The sequence below is a fragment of the Acinonyx jubatus genome, chromosome D4, assembly GCF_027475565.1.
Source record: "Acinonyx jubatus isolate Ajub_Pintada_27869175 chromosome D4, VMU_Ajub_asm_v1.0, whole genome shotgun sequence".
Lineage (NCBI taxonomy): Eukaryota > Metazoa > Chordata > Mammalia > Carnivora > Felidae > Acinonyx > Acinonyx jubatus.
In genome coordinates, this window is record NC_069391.1 from 36,183,836 (window position 1) to 36,204,785 (window position 20,950).

Below are 20,950 nucleotides of genomic sequence, written 5' to 3' on the forward strand. Positions count from 1 at the left end.
AGAGTTGAAACGTGCTTAGAGAGCATCCCTAATTGTTCTCAAACATGGCCATGCACTAGAATCACCTGGGCTTCCTAGGCCTTACTCTACACTTACAGAATCAGAATCTGGGAATGAACCACAGAAATCTACATATTAAGGCTTCCAAGATTATTCTTATGTAATTATTGAATCACTATATTGTACTCCTGAAACTAATATTAACACTGTTTGTTAATTTTACTAGAATTAAAATAAAAAATAAAAAGATGATTCTTACATAGTCACCCTGGGATGTTGGGGTATCTCTCTACCATTTTAAAGATGAACAAACCGTTTCCTCATCAGAGGGGAAACTGCCCCAGGTTACAGAGCAAGTCAAAAGCAGATAATGAGAATAGAATTAGTATTTCTAGAGTTCTTAGATCACTGTTCAGAAAATATCACACTATGTTAAAGTCACCATAAGGAAAATAAGAGGTAAAACAAGACGAAAACAAAAAACTCCTTGTTCAAAGCCATTTGGATATTTAGAGCCTACGGGCTATGATTAATATCTCTTACAAGTAAAAGAATGAATTCCTAAAAGAAATAATATAGGCATAAATAAAAGGTAGATGGAAATCAAGTGCTCTTACAGTTGAATAGAGATGACTTTGGCTTTTAGTTGTAGCTAAATCATAAGCCGGCTATGTGATCTGGACTTTTAAAAGGACCAGCTTTACTGACATTTAAAATCTACCTTCAAGGATCCATCTATGTAGTTGTGTGAAGCTGTACTACATTCATTTTCTCCACTAAATAATATTCTACTGTAGAAATAAACCATACTCTATCCATTTAAAACAAAAACAAAACAAAAACCCAGGCCTCACAGATAAGGGCTAATGAATTGGATCAGTATGACTTCTTTCTGCTAGGGCTCTCATCAAGCAATATGAGGGGTGAAGATAAACATTCTTGGTGTTCTTTAATACTCATTTCTAGATCTCTCTTCATCTATTTTTCTTTGTTTGACTTTTCAACTACCTGTTACAGATAGCCATCTATTTTGGTCGTGGTTTTAGGAACACTTTCCATAAAATGATCTAAATCAATATTAAAAAGCAATCTGCTACTGACTTTCCAGCCCCCTTTGATTCTCATTGTCTTTCTTTTTCTAATAAACTGGTTGTTCTTTTGGGCTTGGCTGTTTTGACCTTGTACTTGAAGGAGTACGTTTATTATCTTGGTGGCCATCCTGAGTCGCATGGCCTGATCTCCAGTTTTGATATTCTTCCAATTACTCATACAAGTCTCCAGAGCAGTGGTTCTCAACTAAGGGTGATTTGCTTCCCAGGGGACATTTGGCAATATCTGGAGACATTTTTCGTTGTCATAACTGGAGGAGCAGCGTGTGCTATTGGGATCTAATGGGTAGAGGAGTCCAGAGATGCTGTAAACATCCTACAGTGCGCATGGCAGCTCCCTGACAACAATAACAAACAACAGCCCAAAATATCAATAGTGCCAAGGTTCGGACACCCTGTTCTAAAGACTTCCAAATTTGTTCAAGCTGGAATTTTGGAAATTTGACCTTCCAAATAAAAGAAATATCACTCTGAGTTGACGTGTAGATCACTTCACTTTAGAGAGATACTAAAGGAAGGACACAAAACCTGAAAAATGTCAGCGATCACCTAATTCAACCCCTTATTTGACCAAAGCCAGTGATGGAGGCCTAAAAAGGAGAACTCTAGCTTTTACCCACAAATGGGTTGGCAGACTATGGCACACAGGCCAAATCTTGCCTGCTGCCTACTTTTGTAAATGAAGTTTTATTGGAACAGTCACACCCATTTGTTTACATACTGTATATGGCTACTTGATACTACAATGGTAGAGTTGAACAGACAGAGGCCATACAAACTGCAAGCCTGAAATATTTGAGATCTGACCCTTTACAGAAAAAGTTTGCCAACCCCTGATGTAGGAGGGCACAACTGTCTCCCTCCATGGCACAACCAGACTTCAGAAATGTTCCCTAAGCACCTCTCATTTCTCTTAATGTTCATTGATAGACCTTTCAAGGATAGATTTACCTTAATTTACCAAACTAAAAACATTCATATTTCAACATGGCAGTACCTTTGGTATTGATACCATTTTTACATCTCTATTTTTATCTTTATTAATTTTAAGGTTTTAAAGAATGGTCCTTCATTTAAATATACCAGTTTTTGAAGAATTCATCAATTCTCTGTTGCTTACTTCATACTCATGATTTCAAACTCTGATCATATCCCTCTCTTTAATAAAGGATTCCTAACCTTAGGATACCTTAGCTAACTATATCTATTATATGAACTATAAGCAACTCTACCTTTTCACTGCTTAAACTATTGCTGATTAGTTTGACAGGTCTTAAGACACACATAATGAGTTACACCATTAACTTATAATTTCTTCATCTCTTAAGACATTTCTTAACTCCTGGAAATGTCTGGTCGCCATCTGGTGGCAAAGGAGGTAACTGAGGCTTTATACTAAAGTATGGAGCCTCTTCTGACCTTTTGCCACCAATACTATACCCACTGTGCCTCCACAGATCAGCTCCCCCGCTCTGTTCATCTTACTCTAGAATAGATAAAAATTACAGTGTTACCAAGATGAAGATCTACCACACCTCAGAGACCCAAGAACACAGGCGGATCCCAAGAGATCTGCAAATCCAAAAGCCTTCACTATCCAGCTGGAGACAGATGTACACAGCAAACAAAGGGCAGAGCCAGGGCTACAACCCAGACTGCTCTCTCATGACACTATACCGTAAGAAGACTGGATTCTTTTTTTGAGTGAGGCCAATGCAAGGTTGCATTTATGTCCACAGAATAATATCTTTTCAACAGTCTCCTTTTTTAGAATCAACACATTAAACTGCGGGGAAAACAATCATTTCTTGAGGGTAATATTATTTCCCTTAAAGATACTTGATCATGAAATCTTTCCTCGGGTAGCTACTTCCAGTTCTCTGCCCTACTCTTGCTGGTTTTGAGAGAACTGCAGCAAGCCCTTCCACCCAGCGTTGGGTTGCCCAGAGGGCAAACCCGGCAGAAAAACTAAAATACAAAGTAAAATCAAGTAAAGGGAACCATATGTGATCCTTCAAGCCACACTGACGCTCCTTTAGGTGAAGAGCCATCGGGGTGCATCTGGGAGGTAGACTTTCCTGGTCAAATCACTTGTTCAGAAGTTGGGTCCGTGGATCTATTTTCTGTCCCGGCCACACACACTTTTCCATTTCTGGGACTCCTTTCTAACATTTCTCCATTTGCCCACTCATCTCAATCCTTTCCCTGGCCACCACCCTTCTGCTTCTGGTTCTCCCAGCTCCCTCCCCATCCTCACCAATGATGAGGATGATGAAAACAAAACAAACACTGACCACATGAATCTTGTAAAAAAAAAAGAAAGAAAGAAAGTTTGACTTTAGAAGTTTTAGTTACTTCTGCACAAAGACCCAAAAGAGAACATTTTATAAACTGTTATTTAAGAGTCTCTGGGAGGGAGGGGAAAGTGGGTGATGGGCATTGAGGGGGGCACCTGTTGGGATGAGCACTGGGTGTTGTATGGAAACCAATTTGACAGTAAATTTCATATATAAAATAAAGAAAGAAAGAAAAAAAGAAAGAAATATTAAAAAAACACATAACCTGTTATTTAATGTTCCCTATTCCCAAGGCTACTAGTTAAAAGTAAAGGAGCTGCTTTATTCCTAAGGCCTCAAAAATAAAATGTTTCTTTTTCATAAATGGACTGAAATTTCTCCCACTTTGAAGTTTTGCATTTCGTACGAGGAATCTAGCTCATCAATGCTAAGTTGGAGATATTAAATAAGTGACCTTTATTTTATTTTAAGTAAGCTCTACGCCCAATGTGGGACTTGAACTCACAACCCAAGACCAAGGGTTGCATGCTCTACACACTGAGCTAGGCAGGCACCCCTCCATAATTGCCCTTTAAAAACAAACAAGTTTTTAAACCTCTACAAGATGTTTTTTCCTTGTTGTGGACACTATGGCTTTTTAGTTAAAAAGTTTAAGCGACTAGATTATGTAAAGGATTTAATAGCAATGATATGGATATCGCTAAACAAGTGATTCTTCAATTTCTTCAGCCTCCCAAATAGTAAATATCATTTTAAGAGTTGGATAAAAACAAACACCCACAACTAAAATAAGATTAACAGGTCTAGACCGCTCAAAGAAATTTGCTCATTATCACCAGAGCATCCAACCAACTGGAAGCAAATTCAAGGGCAAGTAATATCTGCAGTGTAACACAAGATCTAGAACAGAACTCAGCACAGAGTGTTTGTGGTAGAGTGACTGTAATGATAGCCCCAGTTCTTCACATTTCCCCCTATCTCTCTCTCTCACATTAACTTTGGACTTAGCCATGTGGTTTTTTTGGTCAAGTGGATAGTAGCAAGCTTGAAGCAAGCAGAGGCGTGCACAGACACTTGCATCTTTCCACTCCCTCTCTTGGGCTCCTGTCATCACCACGGGAAACATGACTGAGAGGGCTAGAAGACACACATGGAGGAGAGCTGAGCTGACTTAGCTAAGAGCATCCTAAGTCAGCTAGGCTCACGCTGACCTGCAAGCTGATTGTAGGTGCATGAGTGAGCCCAGCCCAAATCAGCTAAGCTTGCTTGGCCAGGTCAGAACTGCCTACCTGGACTGTAGAGTCATAAGAAATGATAAACCGTTATTGTTTCGGCTATGGAGTTTTTGGATGGTCTGATTCACATTATTGCGATGACAGAGTATTCAGTGTTTTCTGGACTCATTCAGAGATTGCCTAACTCACTGACATTTATACAAGGTTTCCACATAAAATTGCTATTTACTCTGAGACAAAGAACCTTGTGTAACTCAGCTGTCCAGAATGGCAAAATTTCTATTAAAAAATTCTACCTATAAAAATACTAACTGTATAGCACCTATCCGCAGGCAACAAATTTCTGTTCACCCTTTAAACCTTACCTGCTCTGTGAAGACTTTCCCATTACACTGGGCATTGTCTGTTTGTTTTCTTCAGGCTCCAATGTGTCTTGTACAGACTTTTGGCAATGTACTTGTCTCACTGTATTGTAATGACCTATTTGTCTCTTCCCACGGACTAGGCTCTGAGCTTCTTGCAGACAGTGGCTAAATCCTTTCACCTTGTGCCCTGAGAACAGTGCCTGAGACACATTAAGTGTACCAGTGCAGTGAAGGTTGAGTGAATGAATGACAGACGCAAAGACAACTGAAAGGTGGATTCTGCCCCAGGAACTCAAGTGTTGAGTATTAAAAAGTGACCTGTAAACAAAGAATTATACTATAAGGTGACAAATGCTATAATCAAGCATGTAAAGTAAAGGGGAAGTAGCAGTCAATTTTATGTGTGTAGAGGTAACAAGGCTGGGTAGGGAAGGTTTTTAAAGAACCGTCTAAGCCAGAATTTAAGGCAAAGGTTGTTGCCAGTTGGACGGGAGTACTGGTGTGCTAGGACCAACTTTTGCAGGGCTTGGGGTGGAGGGAAAGTCCTGATTTGTAGTATTTACTGATGTTTGTGGTGAAAATACGCCCCATCACGGCTGATTTCGGATTAAAAACTGGCTGGCAAAATTCCTGAATATTTAACAAGCAGTTTTCCCTAGCTAGTAGGAGCTGGCTCCAGCATACCACTGGAGGGGGTAATAGGATGGATTCAGGGAGAGGGAATCCTAGGTAGCACAAACAGGTTGTCCAACTACAAGTAACAATCTGGGAAATCACAAGTAGCATACTACTGAAGTGTAAGGGAGAAGAGTCAGCAGTTAGATGGAGAAAAGCTTAGTTTACCAGGCTGAGGAACATGAACTATATCCCATAGGTGAGCCACTGAAGGGTTTTAAGTAAGGGAGTGACATGACCATATCTGGTCTTTAAAGAGATCATCTTAGGAGAAGTGGAGAGAGTAAATAAGAGGAGAAATTAGATAGGAAAGCTAGTTTGGCAGCTACTGTAGTCCAGAAAAGTGGTATAGGGGCCTGAGCTGAGGCAGTAACCGAGGATCTGGAAAGGAGACCGACTTAAGATGTATTTTGGAGGTAAATCTTCAGGGCTTGATAACCAATTATTTGTGGGAGGTGGTGAGAAAGAGGAAAGAGTAGACAATACCTCTTAGGCTTTTAGTTTATGTGTCTGGGAGCACTATACTGGAATAACCAAACAGGAAATGTAAGAAAAAAGTGGTAAGTTTTTGTTCTGGATGTGTGTGTGTGTGTGTGTGTGTGTGTGTGTGTGTGTGTGTATGGGCGCACACATGCACGTGTGTGCTATGTAGCAGTGGGGTGGGGTGGAGGGAAGGATGGAGAGTAACAATCAGTTTGGCTGATTTGAAATGCGAGTTGAACATCAAAAGTATCCATATCCAATAGTGATTCAAGAACTCAGAGAAAGAGGTTAGCAAAGAAGATTCTAGAATTGTCATCATATTGGGGCAATTAAAACTATGGAAGTAGATGAGATTGCCTAGGGAGAAAAACCTGGCCATTTAGATTAGACCAGGTCACAATATAATCAAACTCCGATTTCCCTTTGGGATGATCTCATTCATGTGACTTCTAAGAAGAAAGGACAAGAGAGGAAATATTCTAGCACAGAGACTGAATAGGAGTTATTCCCTTCTAATACAAAATATGACCAAAAAAAACCCCACATACAAATGGAACATAATGAAGGTTTTATATATCTTAAGCCAGTACTGCAGGACCTAATAGGTTTCGCTCTTTTTGGAGCTCATCAGCTGCAGGTAACGGCTCATGTTGACTCTGATACAGGGTATCAGTACAGCACTCCGTCATTTACAAGCCTCCCATTCACAGTCTTCTATTACTATATTCTGCCAATTCTTGGGGTTTCCTTAGAACTAACTAAAAGAAGCTTTACATTTAGGTCCTGAAGGCTTTGATGGGGCAAAGTACCACATTCTTTTTGCTAAATCCCCCAAAGCTGACTATCAACAGCCTAGACTGTCGTCTGCCATGCAAGATGGTCTACTCTATTCTTAAAGCACTGTAGAACAGATCCAATCACATAAGGCGTGGCAGGCCTCAAGCTGTCCAGAGAATCCTGGTGGCCCTGACATCCCTGCCTTATCTCTAAATTTTTAGGGCTATTTCTTCATCCCTTTCCTTTATGCTTCTGGTAGTAAATCTAGAATCAAGGTTAATTTGAGAGAAAAAGGAACAAAGTAAAATTAATACATAGAAATCTTTAAAGCAGGATATTTTATTGTGACATTTCCTGAGAATACACTGTACAGCCTGTGTAGGCAAACATAAATATGTACTAAACACTGGCATCCAGGGATGTGACAAACTATCATTTGTGCTACGGAGATGGAGGAAAACTATATATATTTACTTTTATAAGCACAAATATTTCTAGTGACTTTAGGAACTGAGTGGCTGTAGTACAGGAAGTTACAATGAGACTTTTTATTGTACACCATTTTTAGTTTTGAACATGTGAATATTCAAAAAATAAAAATTAACACATATCTGCACCTTTCTCTTACACACTGAGCTGTGTGTTGACAGGATGGTGCTGACAGAAATGGCTCTGAAACTCACAAGGCTGGCCATCTTTGTTTTTGTGATTCTTAGAGCCTCTTTTTAATATCTCCTCAGAGTCTTAATTTTATCTTCACATTCTCACAGAACCAGAGCCCCAGGACAGAACGTTATTTTAGTTTTGTTTAGCAACTGTTTAGTTTAAAACTTAAATGCCTTAAGGTTAAAAAAAAAAAGTGAGTCCTCACAAAAATACCTCCTACTTTCTTTCATAGTTTTTCACCTTCTTAATGAAGTAACATCAAATAATGGACAAAAAAAAAAGCTAGAAAGAAAGGAGAGAATTGAAAATGATATTTCTAAAAAGAATATAAAGAAAAGTACAAAGAAGGATCTGTGAAAGGAAGAAACAAGTAAAAATGTGAAAGTCTGATGACAAATTTGTATCACTGTATTTCAGTGGCTCATGCAGCAAATGGAAAGGTATTTATATTTATGACCATTATGTTAAAAGAATGGCAGTAAAGCCTGCCATAAAGGTATGAAATAGATTTATGAACCCAAAACTAAAGTTTGTCTCATCACTCTACAGCCCTTGCCAACTCTCTGGAAATTCATCACCCACACATCACCTTAATGTTTATCTTAATCAAGAAAGAAACTATGAACGACAAAAAAATTTTAATTACCATTTTGGTGGCTAGAAGAAAATATTTTCAGCCAACTTGCAGACAGAGACTATGTAAAAAAAATATACTAGATGTCTCACATCTCGCAGAAAGCATGAATTAGTCTGTAATTTGGTTCTAATGAGGCAGTGTGCACTAGTGCGGCTGTACCAATGGGTTACAGCCAGCATCTGTTCTGTTGGTGCCTCGGTCATTCCAGTTGTTGAATATTTTGAATGTCAGCCCTGGTTCTAGTATCACACATCTATGAATCCACGTGGCCTAATACTTCTAGGTGAGCCAAAGGCCCAGGCCTGTGAAAATGCATGGAAAACCTAGAACTAAGCATGCCCATGACACTTGAACATGTCTTTGTCAGAGTTATCAAGCCACTGGTTGATACTGGTGGCTCTAATAAAATGTGTGATTCTGAAAATAGTACTCTTAATTACTGAAAGAAGTACTCTTTCTTAGGTTTGGGTCAGAAAGAGAACTGCAGAGTTGGGAGATTAGCCAAATCTCCCATCCATTGCAGAAATCCCTTCCATGATATGTGTGTGAATCCAGTAAGCCTTTGCTTGAACATTTCCATTGACAGGAAGTTAGTTCTCTTTTTCTTGGAACATCTCATTCCAATACTCTTATTTAACACAGGTAGGGTCCTCCTAATCGATTTCTGGATCCTTCTCTTGCAGTTCCCTAAAAAAATAATTTTCAAAAAGCAGCTCTCTACTTTTTTGAACGCTTTCTCTTTTATTGAGGATTTTTTCACTCTCAAGATTCAAGGGTTACGTCATGGTTGATTTGGGCATGATCATTCTTCCTCTCTTTAGTCCTGTATTCACTACCTCTGAGATACGGGTTTTTACATTTAAAAACACCTAACACTCAATATCCCTCCATTTCTTTAAACTCCTTTCCCAACATAATAGGCTCTTGTTACTGTTACTTGTTACTTATTTAAAAACTGAATACATCATTTATTATTGTTTTTTATAATCTGTATTTTAATTTAGCCACTTTGTATTTTCATCATTCTCCCATTATCTTTTGCATCTCAAAAAAGACATTTTACAACTTCCTTTAGAGAAGGACTTCTAGAAAGGATCCAGTAATAGCAATTCTTTGTTTTGCTGTCTGAAAAGACCTTCATTTTGCCCTCTTTCTTGAAAAATATTTTTACTGGATATGGAATTCTAGGTTGATTAATTACTTTCTTTCAGAACAGTTTAGGTGTCATTCCACTGCATCTGGCTTCCTCTGTTGCTATTGAGAAATCAGCTGTTAGTCTCCTTTGAAGGCGAAGTCTTTTTTTTTTTTTTTTCTGACTGCGTTTAAGATCTTTGGCTATGAGGTATGTCTGTCATATATGCATTTTTTTCCCTTTTAATCCTGCTGGGGATTTGTTGGGCTTCATTAAATATTGCCTCTGCCCCATATTCTCTTTTCTTCTAGTATTCCAATTAGGACATTTTATCTCCCACAACCCTTAAACTCTCTTTCAGTCTGTCCTTCTATGCTGCCTGTCCATACAATTTCTTTGGGTCTACCTCCCAATTCACAAATAATTGTTTTGTTTTTTTTTTTTTACTATTTCCCTGAATATTATCTCCTCTATTCAACCCACCATAACAAATGCTACTGATGGATCCTGCCTTCAAATCTCTAGTTATTCCTGAATAGTTGGTTCTACTGTTATCATCCTAGTTTTGTGCCTTATCTACTTTTAGCTAAGTTAGAGGGGTCTGGGGGATCTAAATCTTAGCATGCACACAACTAAGGCTTTAGCTTTCTAAAATATGGCCTTGTTACTTTGGCCTATTACAGAATCTTCATCATCCCCCTCTACTTCATGATGACCTGAGCCCTAAAATATCATCTTTCCAGGATCTGGTCTGATTTTTGCCTATCCAAGCACAGATTCACAGCCCTAAATAGGCCCGTTTTCTTTCTGTCCCCTGCACAAGCCATGTACATTTTTGCTACCATGCTTTTGATCCACAGTCTTTTTACCAAAATATACCAAACGTGCTCACTCTGCTTTCTGATTTGTGTGGACAGTATATATTTTAATTTTTCACTCAGTTAGATCTAATTCTTTAGTAATAAGTAAGTAGCTTAACTAGAATTCAGAATTAGGTATAACTCCAAAGTTTATGCTCTTTCTAATATATAGCACTACCCCTCAGTATTCAATAAATGTTGTTTCGCATAAGAAACTAGATGCTATAAAATCAGACATCACAATGCTTTACATTTAACTGGTTTATCTTAGCTTGGTTGGAACAAAACAGAATTTTAAATGGCATTAAAGTTTTTTTAACTTTATGCATATAAGTAAATTTCTCAGGAAATCTGCTCAAATAAAATTACTCATTCTCTGAATCTCTCTAATCAAACTATACAACCTACTTCAGGGTAAATGCTAACTCCTAAAATTGTTAGCCTAAAGGAATAGCTCACATATCCGGAAGTTCACTCCAAGGACCACTCCAGTGTCAAGGAAAAAATATTAAAAGCCTAATTTTATAAATTATCTTACGGTGATAAACAACCAATCCCGTTAAAACAGGCTGCACTACACCAAACTTACCCAATTCACTTTATAACAAATAGTCATTATCTTTAGGCTAGATTTTAATAATCATGAGAGTGACTGTTATTTGGGGTTTATAATACAGAACCCTCCTTCTGCATTAAAGTGCTCTTGTCTCTCTTTTATTTCTAAGTAATACATAAGAAATCAAATTGTCTTGAATCATATCTTTAATAATTTATAGGGTCAGTTTTTAATGGATTTATATTACATATATATATTTCTTTTCTTATATATATTATAGTACATATATGTGTTTTACATATATATTTTACACATGTATATATATATATTTTATATATATATACTTGTGTAAAAGAACCCTCTCGGCATAGATTTTTTGAAAATAGTTGCTTAATTCTAGGCCAGTAAGGGAGGATAGACTGGAAAAGTAAACTATCCTTAGTATTTCTCTCATAGGACAGAACTTATCTCTCTTACCTTTCCTGTCCCGTCCTTCATCAACACATACTGGCAGACTTCCTAGGGCAATGCAGAAATCCAGACAAGAGAAGGAAGCACACTAAAATAATGGAGGACAGGCTACAGAAGATGGACAGTGTCAGACATCATGTGGGAGAAAAGAAGGAATTATCACAGTTAGCCACTTTGTTCAAGAGAAACTAATACTAGTTATTTTAAAGGTAGAGAGATAAGAAAAAAAAGAAAGCTCTTTTATTTCTTTGCAGCAAGGCTCCTTTTCATAAGAACAGAGGAGAGTTGCAATTAATTTGGAAATTTGTCTTCAGAGAAACAGATATAACTTAGCAAACAGTACAAAGGGACAAATGGTAAGATTTTTCCAATTTAAAAATATTAATCAAGAGATATAATTATAGGCATTGAGAAAAGAAAAAAAAGAACTATAATCTAGAAGCTGTTAAGAGACCTGTTCTATCTTTCTTCTCCAAGAGAATACAGACTATTAAAAGCAATAGGAATCCCAATGTTTATAGGTAAAATGATGAATGAGGAATACGCATGTAAGTATCCTAACTGCATGGTCTTATGCTATGTAAAACAATAATGTCACATTTAACAATGGACTTCTAGAAACTGAAGGAAGTAGTCCAATGAGGAGCTTTTTCACATCAGGGACAATCTTCTGTACATATTTGCATGACATGAAATACCTCCTCTACCTCCTCCCTAGGAACTGACCCATCTACATACCACAGTGCTTGAAACACCACCATTGGGAGACAAGAATCCTTCAGATTTAATACAGCCTTTGTAATTTACTACTTTTTTCCACCAAATGCGAGAGCTGCAAAAGTTTGAAGCTACTCACACTGGCAGTGTGATTTTATTTCTTCCAATTAGAGACAGTTAATAAAGATGGATACCTGCATGGATCAAGGCATAGGAAAGGGGGCAAAAGAGGATATGGAACTTTAGAAAAACTATTTTACACTTGGGTATAACCAGTTGCTGTTATGAATACAATATAGGTTAAAGCCTCTGTCTATGTGATTTAGACATTTCTTGAAAAATATTTTTTTAACTTTAAGATTTTATTTTTAACTCATGTATAGTTAACAGGGCATTTCCTTAAAATTAATGTTCAATTTTGACGAGTCAATTAAAGTCATGACATTTCTAAACAAGGTAAATGATAAGGCTACATTTTGTCAATAAGGCTATATTTTCTGTAAAGTAAAAGGTAATTTATGTAAGAATGAATTCATTTTGAAAATTTAAGTGATTTTTTATCAATTCTGATAATATCTGAATTGGTCTATCCAAAGTTGTTAAATTAAATGCATACCTCATATTCTTTTCTGCAAACTTTGGAAATATCATTTTTTGAAGATGCCTAAAAGATAACAAATTTCTCCATTAGTTTATTACACACACTATTCAACACAGGACAAAAAGAACACAAATTAATATATGTTACTTGGTTTGGTATTCTTTATTTCATCAAGAAAAACCTTATGCTCTAATATTTAAAAGTTCCTAAAATACAACAAACAAATTTCATGCAAGTTCTTTAAAATAAACATCAGCCCCAGAACCTACCCGATATGCTAAAGCTTTGCTCTTTTATGGCTTTAATCTCACATAATAACAGGGTCCTTTTGTTATTTCAGAAACTAGATGACTTTGAAGAAAATGTAAATCAGAGAATTTTTTTTCTTAGTTGAAATCCACTCTGTAGCAAATTTTCTTGTGAAGCTCTGCCAGGGCATTTATATTTTGCTTTTTCTTTAACCCTTCATATTCTAAATTCTCCTACTGACTTACGAGCCAATTTCCTCAGCAAAGATCCATATGCAATGGAGGGGGCAACTAAAGAGGAAAAGGCTTTGTCAGGCAATTAACAAAAGTAATTTTTATGTAATTCTCTTTATGCACCCTCCCACCCCCCATCCACTACAGTTCAAGCCTCTGCAACTCAGCTTCACCTCAATGGCTGGAGCACAGCAGCAGATCACTAGACTGTACACTGCTCAAAGAGTGTTGCTCAGGCTAAACAGCACAGTGGTCTGTATGAAAGTAAAGGTGACACCATGTCTCATGTACTCTGGTCCAGAAACCAGTCACTAGAAGAAGAAAGTAAGAGAAGGCTCTCCAGCTGTGATTTCAGGTCCATCTAAATTTCCCACTTAAATCTACTCTCACCGCTTGGGAGTATGAGGAGCTAGGAGACCAGTTCTCCCACAGCACTCTGAGGAACCACTATGAAAATATACACAGTGAGGAAGAACTCAACTTGAATTGGACCAGAGATCTATCAGATCAAAGAGAAGTCACAGTTCACCGTAGGAGTCATGCTCACCTCAGGAGCAGAGAAGGGATAAAAAAACATGCCCAGGGTAAACCCATGATGAAAGAGAGAACGGAAGATGAAAGCGAAATAAGCCAGCTGTGTCATCTGCTCTCATCCAAGCATACTCTAAATTTACACAACCATTCGGAGTCACTCAGCACTGACTAAGCATGACCACAGGAAAGTACAAAAGGCCTCGGCTCCTGTAATGTTCTTTCTTTGCAAGGCAGAGAAAAGTTAAGAAAGAATAAGAGAAGGTTGAGTGTCTTACATGCAGCAGCCACAAATGAGAAAGCAGCAAGTCTAAAAGGCAGTGGTCTATGTAAGAAATGCTAAATTTGTAGTTTTTATGGGTCACCCCTCCAAAGGTATGAGGTGGGCAAGGTCCAAGACATAGACGCAGCTAATACTCAAACTGTATCCCATGCTGCTCACGAGCCTGATTGCCATGTTACCTGCTTGCATGCCTGTCGACACTCCAAGGTAATAGCCAGTTCACAGCAGCCTAAGCCAACCCAGCCATCAGACTTCTTAAACACACCTTAAAAACAAAAAGTTCAAATGTTTCAGTCATAAGGAGTAAGAAACACAAATGGCATGCCCAATTGGTTCGTGGATACCAGTAAAAGTCAAAGCAGGTGTCTACAGGAAAACTAGCTCAGATAACAAGGCCTCAAAATTATTAAGGCCCTCCTCCCCTGCTTACTCCCAATGCTGCCAGTCTTCTCAGAGGCCCTTACAGCATAATTACCAGGTGCTCTGTTTTTTTCTCTCTTCCCTCTGCCCACCCTAAACTCTCTTTAGATCACTCTCCCTCTTGGGTAAACAGCATCTCTACAGGACACACAGGTTAAGGAAAATAAGGAGAGTGAATCAGAGGCAAAGACTGTGAATCAGAGGCAAAGATTCCAATTTAACTTAACATGCAAACAAACAAAAAGGGCGTAAGAATTATTGTACTCAAAATAGTAAGTAACTAGAATGGTGTAAAACCTATGATGCTGTTTAGAAATTGATACTTATTGAACAGAAAAATACATCTTCTGTGGGTAAGAATGGACTTTGGTGGGTACACATAATTATGGGGCAAAATGACTACTCTGTTGCAGTTTATACTCAGCAGCTGTTCTCCAACCAAATTACTGTGATATCGAAAGGTGATGCAATTATAAAAAGTGTTCTAATGAATTTTTTACATCCACTTTTGCAAGTATAAATGTCAACGAATGACTCCTAGGATAAAATTAGGAGACACAAGTAGTAATTATGAAAAGAGAAAAGACATATGCTCATAGGCATGTGGCAAATTTCACCTTATCTATTTTCAGAAATATTTTACACTGCTTCCATGTAATACATATGTCTGCAAATTCACATCTAAGTTATATTATTATTTAATATAATAATATATTAAATTGAAGGTATAAAGAATTCAATGCAATAGCTAACATAGTTCTCCAAATGAAATTAGGACTTAACACAACAAATAGAAACATTCTGCTAAAAAACAAAAGTAAACAAATGGCCTGCAGATGGACAAAGCTCTGAAAATTATAAACCACCCCAATTTTTAAAATTGGCTAGAAATACTGAGTATCGTAAGCTTCTGTATCCCTACATGTTTTAATGGTACAAAGGGCAAGAGACTTGCATCTGGCCCCATTGCTTAGTACAGTTTCCTCTAAATCTCTGGTGCTTACTTTCAGAATCACTCACATTTTCATTATTTTGAATGGAACCAACGTAGGTAGGTCATAAATTCTGTGAACTTTTATACCCTACTGCAGTATATTGCTGCTTCCATACACCTGGTAGCCTCTTAGAAACTATTAAATTGTCCAACAAGCATTTATAATATTATGTACAAAGGACTCCATTAGGTATTGTATGGGCTATGAAATAGATAAAATATATGATTTATCCAATTATGGAGATTACATATGGAGGTATACTATCTTAGATATATATTATATACAAATAATTCCAGAACATTAGGTAGAGGGATAATTGAGAGAACAAGCAAGGATATGGCCAATTCCAAGAAGGCAAATAGTCCAACTTGTTTGAAATACAAACTTCAAACAGTGTGAAAGCCTTTAGAGTTCAGAGATACATAAAATACACTTCCTTTTTTCCTTTTAAGGCACTGGCTTTAACCAGAACTGGAAGACTGTGAATGCCAGGCTAGGGAGTCTGAGCTTTATTTTGATGGAAGTGGATATCCCTGGGGAGATTTTCTTCTTTTTGAAGGAGCCGGGGAGGACAGCTATGATATGTTGAAATACCAGCTACAAGGTTGTTACAACAGTCTACTCCAAGAGCATAACAATAATGGTAGGAGTAGAAAGGACAGATGCAAGATTTTCCCAGGGGAGAGTCAATAGAGCTAAAAAGAAAAAGCAATCAAAGGTAACTTGAGGGATTCCAGTCTAGTGTCATTCACAAGACAGGCCGTTATGAGTCTGGTTTTAGGTTTGCACTTCAGTTGTCACCAGGATGCAGAGATCCAGGTAGACATGTCTAGAAGTCATGAGCTATAACTTGGATTTGAAGGTTGTCTTACCAGGGCTGATTAGTTAACAGTTCTGGGAAGGAAAGCAATTATCAGGGTAAGTGTGGACGGAAAAGGGAAGGAATGACCCAAGTCCTTATGGGGGGAGAGGGGAGGTAAGAGAGGATAAGGTCATGAGGCCAAGGTAGAGTCACAAGGAGGTAATGGTCAACAGTGCTGCAAGGCAGTCAAAGGTGATAAGTACTGAGAAAAGGCCATAAGATTTAGGTACCATGAGATCCCGGTGAACTTGCAAAGACCAGTTTCACTAGAATGGTAGAAGTAGAGACAAGAGCACAATTAATTACTGAGTGAATGAGAATAAATTATACATTTGAAAATTTGGGTGCCTACCAAAAAGCGAAGATAGGAACTCAAGGGGATACATTAGGTTACAGGACTAAGACACAGATTTTACAATCACAAAATAAGTTTTGTTGTGTTTTTTTTTTAATTTTTTTTTTCAATGTTTTTTTTAATTTATTTTTGGGACACAGAGAGACAGAGCATGAACAGGGAGGGGCAGAGAGAGAGGGAGACACAGAATCGGAAACAGGCTCCAGGCTCTGAGCCATCAGCCCAGAGCCTGACGCGGGGCTCGAACTCACGGACCGTGAGATCGTGACCTGGCTGAAGTCGGACGCTTAACCGACTGCGCCACCCAGGCGCCCCCAAAATAAGTTTTTAAAGATAAAATGCCAAATGTTATTTATCTATTGCTTACCTGGCAAAGATGAATTCATACAACTCCAAATTTCAACCTAAAATTGCAATCACCAAAAGGCTTTTATATAACCAGTTCCTAAATATGACAATTCATACAGAAATTATGTACAGCTAATTTGATTATGTTTGTCTCTATTTAATCAATGTTCTAAGACTACATGAGTATCAAGCAGCTATTCAGGCTTTTATATAACCAGTTCCTAAATATGACAATTCATACAGAAATTATGTACAGCTAATTTGATTATGTTTGTCTCTAATCAATGTTCTAAGGCTACATGAGTATCAAGCAGCTATCCAGGGGGAAAAAATAAAACTGAGATGCAAAAATATTGCTTGCTCTTTTCCCATCTTCCCATCTAAGAGCACTAATGAGGAGTCTGGGTTCTCAGGATGCTTACTGGAATCACTGTTTCTAAGCAAAAGACAAAGTGTCTGTAGAGCGAGTAAAGGCAAATGTGTCAGTCAGAATTGTTTGATCAACATTTCCCGCCTCACATAATGCAAGCTACCGTATCTAAAAAGGCTGTCTCATGTAAGCTCAGACTTCCTGAGCCTGGCCCATGAATATCCCGAACACTGAGAATGGCCCCAGCACTGGAGACATGTTAAGTTACATGATTCAGACAGGCAAGCCAATATATCTATAGTACACCAAAAAATGGGAAGATAGGAATAATGAGAAGTCACACATTTCTCCTTACCCCAAATTTAACTTTTGAAAATCAAAATAAATATAAGATTTAGTTACTATGGTTTTCATAAAATTGTCAAAATAATGAGTAAAATTCCAGATAAACTTTATAATGAAATTTAAAGACTGCAATACATGTACGTTTAATATTATTTTTATACCTACATTATAGGATAAATGATAAAAGATGAAAGATAATATCTACCGAGCAATCTGTGTGATGATCTTTTAAAAGTACCTTGCTAAATCGAACATTTTAATCTGATCACAACCTCAAACCATTTTGAAAAATTTCCTGAATCAAGGAGTTAACTCATTAGATGGCTTCACTTAGACAAAAGCTTCCATAGTTAAGTTAAACAAGACCTACCATTGTTTCAGGGCAATAATCTGGGGCTCGCTGTAACAGATGCTTTAGTCGGGATTCACTTTTTGAGGAGAATATCTATTTGACAAAACAAAACAAAACAAAACAAAAGGTTTTTGTGGCATTTTTTTTTGGTAAGAAATAAGAATGGGCAAAATTTATTGTCCTCTATACTTATCAGTTGTCTAGAATATTTTCCAACTTCCTTTTATAAATGGAAAACCTTTTGAAAGATCTAAATTAAGCTGAGCTAACATCTCTTAAAAGGTTGGTTAGTTTGGCAAATAATCAAGAAAGTCCATATATGCAAGTCTAGACCCTTTTCTAATGACCAAAAATGGAGAAAACCGGCTACCAAATCTGTTGGAGAACAAAGGAGAAAAAGAAAGAAGAAAACAGAAAAGAAAAAAAAATTTCATTCTAAACTGTTCTATAAACTGCTTTTAGTTAACTGATGACAATGTAAAAGAGATTATGTCATATCCTTGATATTAGTGACGAACAAATTTGTGAATAGCATTATGGCACAAACTTCCATAAAATGGCATTAAATAGAGACAAAGTCATGGTGGGGTGGTAGGGGCTTTTATTTTATTTTTTCATTTTTATTTAATTTATTTTTTTTAATTTACATCCAAGTTAGTTATCATATAGTGCAGCAGTGATTTCAGGAGGCACAAAGTCATTTTTAATAAAGATGCTGAGGAGCTGACAAGTTTGTTCACCAGGCTAACTGGCTCTCTTCCAAAATAGAACTTTAATTAATGTGATTACAATTTGATGTCTCAGTAAATTATAAACCATTACATGTATCAGACAGAACTTCATGGTTACCTGCAAATAGTCAAGACTGTGAAATCCATGAATGCTAAGGACAATGAAAAAGGATTTATCTCCAGTTAGTTTTAATAGCCATTTTTCTCCCAAACTATCAACTATAATTAATAAGTGACAAGAGCCAGAATATCACCATTTTGCAACCCCTAGTGAATTAATGCATTTAGGCAATTATCAAGAATGGCTGTAGTGTTAATTACAAAAAGAGACAACCAGACACAAACATTATAAGTAAGATCTGCTGAACAAACAAAACAAAACAAAAACCTAACCTGAATCTTATCAAGCCTCTGGACTTGTCTCATTAGGTAACTGCTAGCCATGTGTGACCATCTAAATTCAAACTCAAATCAGTTAAAATCAAATAAAATTTAAACTCAGTTCCTCAAACTTCTCTTTCTCTTCAATCTCTTTTTTTTTAAGTTTATTTATTTATTTTGAGAGACAGAGAGAGTAAGTGCAAACAAGTGGGGTAGGGCAGAGAGAGAGGGAGGGAGAGACAGAATCTCAAGCAGGCCCCACACTGTCAGTGAGGAGCCTGACTCAGAGCTTGAACCCACGATGAGATCATGATCTGAGCCCAAACCAAAAGTGATGCTTAACTGGCTGAGCCACCTAGGCACACCTTTCCTCAACTTCTTTAAACACATTTCAAATGTTTACCTGGCACATATAGCTGTGGCTACTATATTGGATCACACAGATACAGAATATTTTCATCACTGCAGAAAGCTCTCTGGATAGCCCTGCTTTAAATCTACCTACCACTTACTAAGACATACAGAGGAAAGAGGAACACATTAAATGATATCATGGGTTACAAACAGCATAATTCAGATTGTGAGAAACTCTACAGGATAAATGACCAGATTTATTCATTAAATAAGCAAAGTTAGGAAAGCAGTGTTTCCAAAAGCAGCAGAACTATTTTAAAAGCTCCCTTATGGTGACACTATCTAGGGACCATTTCTGCTTTTAAAAGCTACTGTTCTGGCAGTAAATTTGCAGAAAACTTAATTTGCTATATTGTTTTGACATGAAGTCTCTAGCAGTTACCTAGATGAGCTGAGTCACTGTCTTGTTTTATAATTAGAGAGTATCTTGCAAAATCTTTCTAAATTCACAATATTGTTTGAGGGAAGTTTTAATCCCAGTTAGGCAGCTCTCTAAATTTTAGGCAATGACAAAATCTACATTATTGAAAACTCTTTAAAAGGCAATTGAGGCCATTCATTCTCAAGTGCCAAGGCCAGCACTACACAACCAAGGGGATGAAAGAAAGGCAGACTTTATGACCAGGTATTGTCTCAGTGGAATTTTACTTAAAAGGTTCAACCAGAAAAATTCAAATTCACAGTAAAGTTTGAAGAGCAGTACAACACCCACATAGTCTTCATGTAGATTACTCACTGTTAACATTTTGCAACATTTGCTTTAACTCTGTCTACATACACAGATATTATTGCTATTTTGGAACATTTTATAATTCATTACAGACATGATCATTTATTCCTAAATCCCAGCATGTTATCTCCCAAGAGCAAGGACACTGTCCTATGTCACTGCAATACAATCACCAAATTTAGGATCACAGCATTGATACATTATTACTAGAGCCCATATTCAAATTTCACCAATTTAATCCAATAACGTTATTGATAGCATTTTTTTTTAAATTCCAGGATCACATATTGCATTTAGTGTCATATCTCTGTAGTTCCCTTTAATCTTGAAGTTTCTTGACACTGATAACTTTGAAGACTTCAGGCTGTTGTTTTGAGGAATATCCCTCAATCTTGGTTTGCCCTATTGTTTCCTCAATGATTCAGGTTATGCATTTTTCGCAGGAATCCTACTAAAGATGCTGTGCTCCTTTTCAGTGCATCATGTCAGCAGACACACATTAATTTGTTCCATTACTGGTGATGTGAACTGTGATCACTTGGTTAAGGTGCTGTCCAACAGATTTCTCCGAAACAATTATACTTCACATAAACAGTTACATAACCAATAGCCTTAACAATTATTACATAAGCTTACCTGTTCACATACGTCATGGCACATTTGGTTATCCTTTGAATGATTACAACACAGTGCACCTAGGAGAAAAAATAAACACCAGATGTTGCCCACTGTTAATTTAAAAAGATGATTAAATTAAATCAGATGGCTAC

At 37.2% G+C, this 20,950-nt stretch overlaps 1 protein-coding gene across 4 annotated transcripts in view; it reads right to left on the reverse strand.

The window, feature by feature from the left end:
- The window catches only part of RECK (reversion inducing cysteine rich protein with kazal motifs), an 85,877-nt gene that overhangs the window by 52,409 nt on the left and 12,518 nt on the right, over positions 1 to 20,950 (reverse strand). For 2 of the 4 annotated variants that reach the window (XM_053204929.1, XM_027039432.2), the window contains exons 2-6: positions 20,817 to 20,875; positions 17,943 to 18,017; positions 16,877 to 16,913; positions 14,057 to 14,142; positions 12,597 to 12,644 (exon numbers count right to left, since the gene is read on the reverse strand). In XM_053204929.1, the coding sequence (XP_053060904.1) occupies positions 12,597 to 12,644; positions 14,057 to 14,142; positions 16,877 to 16,913; positions 17,943 to 18,017; positions 20,817 to 20,875 (305 nt within the window). Of the gene's footprint in view, positions 1 to 5,006; positions 6,755 to 11,269; positions 11,372 to 12,596; positions 12,645 to 14,056; positions 14,143 to 16,876; positions 16,914 to 17,942; positions 18,018 to 20,816; positions 20,876 to 20,950 lie in introns of those variants that run through there. The other 2 variants (XM_027039433.2, XM_053204930.1) reach the window with 2 other exon arrangements.